At 36.4% G+C, this 6,000-nt stretch overlaps 1 protein-coding gene across 2 annotated transcripts; it reads left to right on the top strand.

Moving 5' to 3' along the window:
* Nucleotides 1–6: 6 nt before the first annotated feature.
* Nucleotides 7–4,765, top strand: LOC111267243 (WD repeat-containing protein 91). 2 transcript variants are annotated; one of them, XM_022845351.2, is made up of 3 exons: nt 7–1,402; nt 2,509–2,761; nt 3,267–4,765. In XM_022845351.2, the coding sequence occupies exons 2-3, from the start codon at nt 2,558–2,560 to the stop codon at nt 3,666–3,668; spliced, it is 606 nt and encodes a 201-aa protein (XP_022701086.1). In that variant the 5' UTR covers nt 7–1,402; nt 2,509–2,557; the 3' UTR covers nt 3,669–4,765. The 2 variants fall into 2 exon arrangements, with proteins under 2 accessions (XP_022701086.1, XP_022701085.1); XM_022845350.2 differs by having other exon boundaries at nt 2,407–2,761.
* The last annotated feature ends 1,235 nt before the right edge of the window (nt 4,766–6,000 follow it).

The raw sequence follows: 6,000 nt of genomic DNA, 5'->3' as shown, positions 1-6,000 counted from the left end.
CATCATTGGGCACATCGAATCGTGACAACCATTCAGTGCACACAAAAGAGTACTTATGAGAATGCCTGATAAACGTTTATGTGATGATCTTATTGAATATTCAACGATCTATTTTGTTTGGCAAACTACGTATTGGAATTGATGTTATACAAATATCGAAGAAGCACCGTATTTTTATGGAAAAATGAAATCACATTTTTTTTCCGCTGAAATTATTTATTTTCTCATGTTTTTAGTAAATTATAGAAAGCTGCTGTGTATTTTGAGGGAGCTCACTTTGGGACCGACCTCCTGTTAAAAATTACTATTCAATTTTTATCGAAACTTACTTTTCTAATCGTTGGGAACGAACGGATCTGATGACAAGTGCAACGAAGTACGAAAGAGCAAGTGGCAAATCAACCAGTTATATGGTTTCACTTACGCTATAATTACATTACGGCACTTAGGTCCGATACGGACCCGTACGTTTTTAACACTAAATACGTTCTGCTTTTTTAAAGGAAATTAAGGATTAATGATTTATGCATACCTGATTTAATTTCTTTTTATAATATATTTAAAATATTTAAAATACTTGTCTGGCACTGTGGAGCTAAATTCTAGATCTCATATGCGTAGGGATTTTAACATTACCTAAGTAATATAAAGCGTAAGTTACTTGAAAATATATAGCTGATGTTATTCTCACTGGTTCTAATGTTCTGATTCCTATCCAAAACGCCTCTGGTTTAAATAGCAAGCACAGAGGTACACTACTGAGAAGTATAATCAAAACGTATATAGTACAGAGGCTCCAATCTGAGTTTTCTTTATAAACCTAACACATTTTTTTCATGTTAATTGACGACGAAATTATTTTGGTTAGTGTTGGCAACAGGGATTACTTGCCTTCTGTTTCAACGATATGAAGTTCATTTATATAACACGTATTGAGTTTAAATTTCCATTCATTTAAATTGACGTGCGACATCTAATGGATTTCAGCTTTATATAATATACTAAATACGAATATTCCTGTCCGAACGTGGTACATTAGAAGTAATTACAATTTTCAAGCAAACCATTTAAAAATATCATAAACATGGAAACAGCTATAATTTTATATCGGGCTGATGATAGTTGTATAATGGGATTAATCGCACAATTATTTGTGTAGGAAGCCGTAATTCCAGAAATAAAAAAAATTAAGTCACATCAGATCAGCGCGGCCTCCCCACCCTCTTTGAAGTTCCGTTGAGTTTTGTTGTAGTGGAAGAGCCCTACGGCCAGTAAGTGCTACCTTCAGGCAACGCTCGATTTAGTTTTCGTGTAATACTGGATACGCCCATCATTCACCAGCTGGAAAACGAGAGATTATAACCTGTAGCATCAAGACATCCCTTTCATTGGAGCTTCAAATGTGAGTGGCTATATAGTGAAATAAGGTCTGGCAGAGAAAAGATGCGACTTGTGCAGTGACGTTTTACTGTCGTTAAATTTTATTTGTCAAACCAAACATCTATGGGTGAAAAACACGAAAATAGCAGAACGCGTTCAACTTCATCGATTCATACTGGTTGGCTAAATTTCCGTCTCATTGATTTTTCTGATCTTTTAATAAATAAAAAGAATCTAGCGATTATGGTTGACAATGCTGTACTTTAAAAGGTTTCGACGGGCGTCTACCAATTCATCAACTTATTTCTGTTCTCCTGAAGATTCAGATGTAAGCAGAGTACCGTCATTACAAAGATTTATGTAAATCAACATAATCTTTTGATTTCACAATACTATCACAGTTCATTTCCGTATATCGGTTTCGTCCTCATTTCAAGCGCTATGGATTTTGGTCAATAGCTACAAAGAATCTACGAGATAAAAACGACTGAGATAAATACAGTTTGTTTAGCAGTAACGTAACTTTCAGTTTTTTCGCAACGGCTGCTCTTTTGGTTAGATAGTTTGGCTAAATATGAATCAAGGAACGCCCGGATATATATGCATAATAATCTACAAATAATATAACATTCAAGTATATTGTGGTAGGAAATTAAAAATAAATCTATACGATAAGATTGCTATAGTTTGTTAGAAACCAGGAAAACCATCGTTAATTGTTTTTTTAACAAGACCGCAAGTTAAAATAAACAGCTTCACTGGTAATTAATATTTCATACACAATGCATAGTTTAAAAATTTCTTATCGTATATTGAGAAATATAATGAATAGTGTTTACTTTTGACCTATTGAAGCATGAAGCTATATCTCCCTACTTGATTTCATGAAGAATAATACCGTTTCAGTAACCTGTTCTGAGAAAAGGCTCACTATAGCTTAACAGTGCATCTTCGTGCAAACATTACTTTTACTTATCTCATCATTTATATTTCCTTCTTCGCTTTATGCAAACGCTATTTTGTAAGATATCGAGATCGTTCGAATCCACATAAGAACGACATGGCCTGCGCAATTCAGTACGTAGACGAGTTAGTACGAGACTACCTTCTCTATCGCGGATTTGTTAGTACATTGAAGTCGTTCGAAGTCGATCAAAAGAATGACAGGACTCGTGCCATGCGGGCAGACAAAATTGTGGAGTCACTCGCCGGACACATTGATGCGGGCGAACTGGAGACGTTGCGCGATACCTGGCACCATCTTGATACTCAGATGTTCCGTCGGCTGGAGCACTCGTACCAGAACCCGGTACGAAAAATGGAGCTTGGTCTTTACCGATTTTACCTAGTCACGTGCGTCAGTACGGGCAAGGCAGACAAGGTTAGTTGGCTATGCTACTTGTATAAGTACTTCCCCAACGCATTCGCCAATTACGGTGATACTTGCGTCGAGTATATGTTTAGGCGATGGATATCATTCAGAAATCGATAAAGACGTTCAAAATACAGCCGAGCAGTATCTCGGACATGTCAATGACCGATATTAACAGCGAGCCAGGCCCGTTTGAGTTAGCATCAAATTTGCATTGAATATAAGAAAATTGTTTTTGGTACCTCAGAGCTGAAAGATAATTTCCCTACCAGTTCTTCAGACATAACTAATACTATAATTTTAATGCACAGAGATATCTAATTAATGCATCTCATCCGTTTAGATATCAGACGCAGAGTATAATAGATAACCATTTTTCTAGTGTGTCACATAATTATCCCCACATCCTTTAGAAAACTTCTGGCAAAAACCAATAGGAACTTTTGCGGTAATATTGCATTAAAATATTCTTTGCGATTGTCGTTTTCCTCTTCTTCGGTTTACATTGGTTTAGGTAACAGAGTTCTTCGAAAAGATGACACCGGAAATTCAAGGCCAACCTGAATGGAAGGAATGGTTCGTCCTACCGTTCGTTAAAGTACCCGAGGAGAACCCTGTGTTCCAACTTTACTTCACCCGCCATTGGCAAGAATCGCTCATGGTGTCGCTTCGAAATCTTCTCTCAGTGGTATTTCAAAATGCCCCGTTACCGACGCTTCTGCAATATGAGGAGGACGCCAATCGAATCAAGGAGCTGGAAGAAGAGAATGAATCTTTGCGGCGCCAGTTAGCCGCACTTCGGGGCGAAGCTGAGGCTCAGAAAAAATCGGAATTCAGTCCTGAGCACGCTCTTCGAGCTCCCGATGAACTGATCGATGATTTTTATGTGATCGCTCAAAGTCAACAGAGCAAGTAGTTGGGTTGTTACGTAAACATCATTGCTATGGTATGAATTCAGCAAAAAAAGATAGACATTAATTTAAGCTCGTAAGTTAGTGTGTTCGTTAATCTCTTCTCAGTTCAATAATTAGACACAAACGATTGAAACTTGAAAAGGTGTACGCTATATGTGAGAGACGGATTCGCGTCGTTTTGTAGAATTCATTTCTCGTACAAGACTGTGGTTGTTTACACAACAAGTCGCATTTCGCTCTGACTGACAGTTTTCCTACAATATTTTATTCGTGTTACTCATTTTATGAACATTTATAATGATAGTAATTGTATAACAGTATGCAGTTGCGTAATTAGGACACCACACAAGACCTGTCCGAATCTCAAAACATGTGGCTTGCGGTAAGCGAATGACTAAAAGCCCATATTTTTTCGAATAGCTAACACTAAGCGTCTACAATTGTCCATTTGTTGAATAAGTACTGACGAAACCTTATTGGCCGTTTAACATTTGGATAGATAAGGCTTGAAGGTTTGAAATGTATCTATTCAATAAAAAAATGCCACTTATGGGTTGTGCACAGACATTTGATAACTATTGATTTGCTGGAGTTTTAGGTTGAAGCCGGAACACTCGTAATTTTTAACATTTTTTGTTCATGTCACACATTTTACAATAAACGAAAGTCACTGATATACCTTACATCTAAACAGTTTCTGTAAATACACTTAGGAGAAATATGTATGCGCATAAAAAAAATGTTAAATTTATAATTATGCGGCTATGAAGGAATGGTTGACCATTTCGCATAAGCACAATACCGCTATCGATAAAACAATATGGAGCTCGTTACCTTTGAATGGCAGCGTTAATATATAGAATGTAGAATATATTACATGAGGGTGTAATTAACAGTAAAAAAAAGATAAATAATCGTATAGGATAACGGAAGGGCAGTAACCGTTTTACCACTTTGTAAATAGCATAAAAAATTAGAGCTTTAATTTATTCGCACCGATGCGCACCGATCTATCTATTATATGCAACAGGTGAGATGATTATAAATTATGGAAGTTATATTTTGAGTAATAAAAATTCCAAGTTACCTGGCAAGATTATTTGCTTCGGTGTTATTTTATAGTTATGAAATTGAGACAAAACGTTAACAAAGTAGCAGTGTGGAATAATCTTATTCGTCGACGTCGCAACCTGGTAAAACTAGGAATTAGCTTGGATCAACTTGTTAATCGCTGGAAAATTTGGGAAATATATTGTACTTTTTGCTTATCAAGCCCTTAGCATTTATCTTTCTATACGTTCTATTGTATAGAGCTTGCGAAAAGCAAAAAAGACTATTGTAAGGAAACGGAGAAACGAAACGATTATAACAAAATGTCAGGGTATTTCATTCACGTTGTAGAAGTCTGTTCTATTGTTTTACTGTGCTTTTGTCCTATCCGAGCATAGCATCCGATGGATTGGACAGTTCTGAAGATACACAGGAGCAAATAATAGTAGATATTGGTGCATTTATGGCGCATTCTTGCGACTGGCGCTGCAGATAAAATATGTTTTTATATTTACATGGTTGAATTATTCTTAGTGGAAATGGGCAACAAATACAGTAATGGTACATTTTTACGATTGAAGGCTAGGATGCAGAGTTTCAAAAATTGATGCAGCTACTCTTAACGAAAATTAAGCACTTAGGACAGTGAAGTTGTACATATATTTTAATCCCTTGAATGCTGCTGATATCCAATCACTGATTTAATTAATCTGAAAGGTCACTGATTTGCACGGAAGGTAGCACTAGTGCATCCGTAGGCGACTGTCCCTGCTTCTCAAAGAAACTTTTACTAAAATCCTCGATTCCAAAAAAGATTCTGCACCTTACAGCGAGTTTATTGCTATCGTTTTTAGTACTGGAGACTTTCTTATTAAGAGAGACGTCGAAGCTCACATGTGACCTGGCAAAGATTATTGAATCTAGAAAAATAATCCGAATGTCTGGTATTTATTACGTCTTGGCAGAGGTGGTAGTAAAAATACAGGCGTTCTACGCATGAACTCATGAAGACAGTCTTATCTCTGCCCGAGTTTCTGTTTTGTAGCTCTCGCTATATGAAAAAGATTATAAAAAGCCAGAGGAAACAAGTTCATTTTGTAGAAGCACATAGTAGTAGTATTCAGGCGCATTTCTCCAATATACTAAGTATATATATTCCAATATATAAAGTTAGTTACTTAAAAACCGCATACTAGATTTCCAAGAGGATTAAGGTTTGTTGGAAGGTTAGGCGGATTTACTAACGAGGTTGATTTCTGATGTCCAGAAATTGGTTACAGAGAA

This window comes from Varroa jacobsoni, unplaced genomic scaffold (assembly GCF_002532875.2).
Source record: "Varroa jacobsoni isolate VJ856 unplaced genomic scaffold, vjacob_1.0 scaffold_1163, whole genome shotgun sequence".
NCBI classification, from domain to species: Eukaryota; Metazoa; Arthropoda; class Arachnida; order Mesostigmata; family Varroidae; genus Varroa; species Varroa jacobsoni.
The sequence above is the reverse complement of the archived record's forward strand: the minus strand, read 5'-3'. Positions and strand labels throughout refer to the sequence as shown.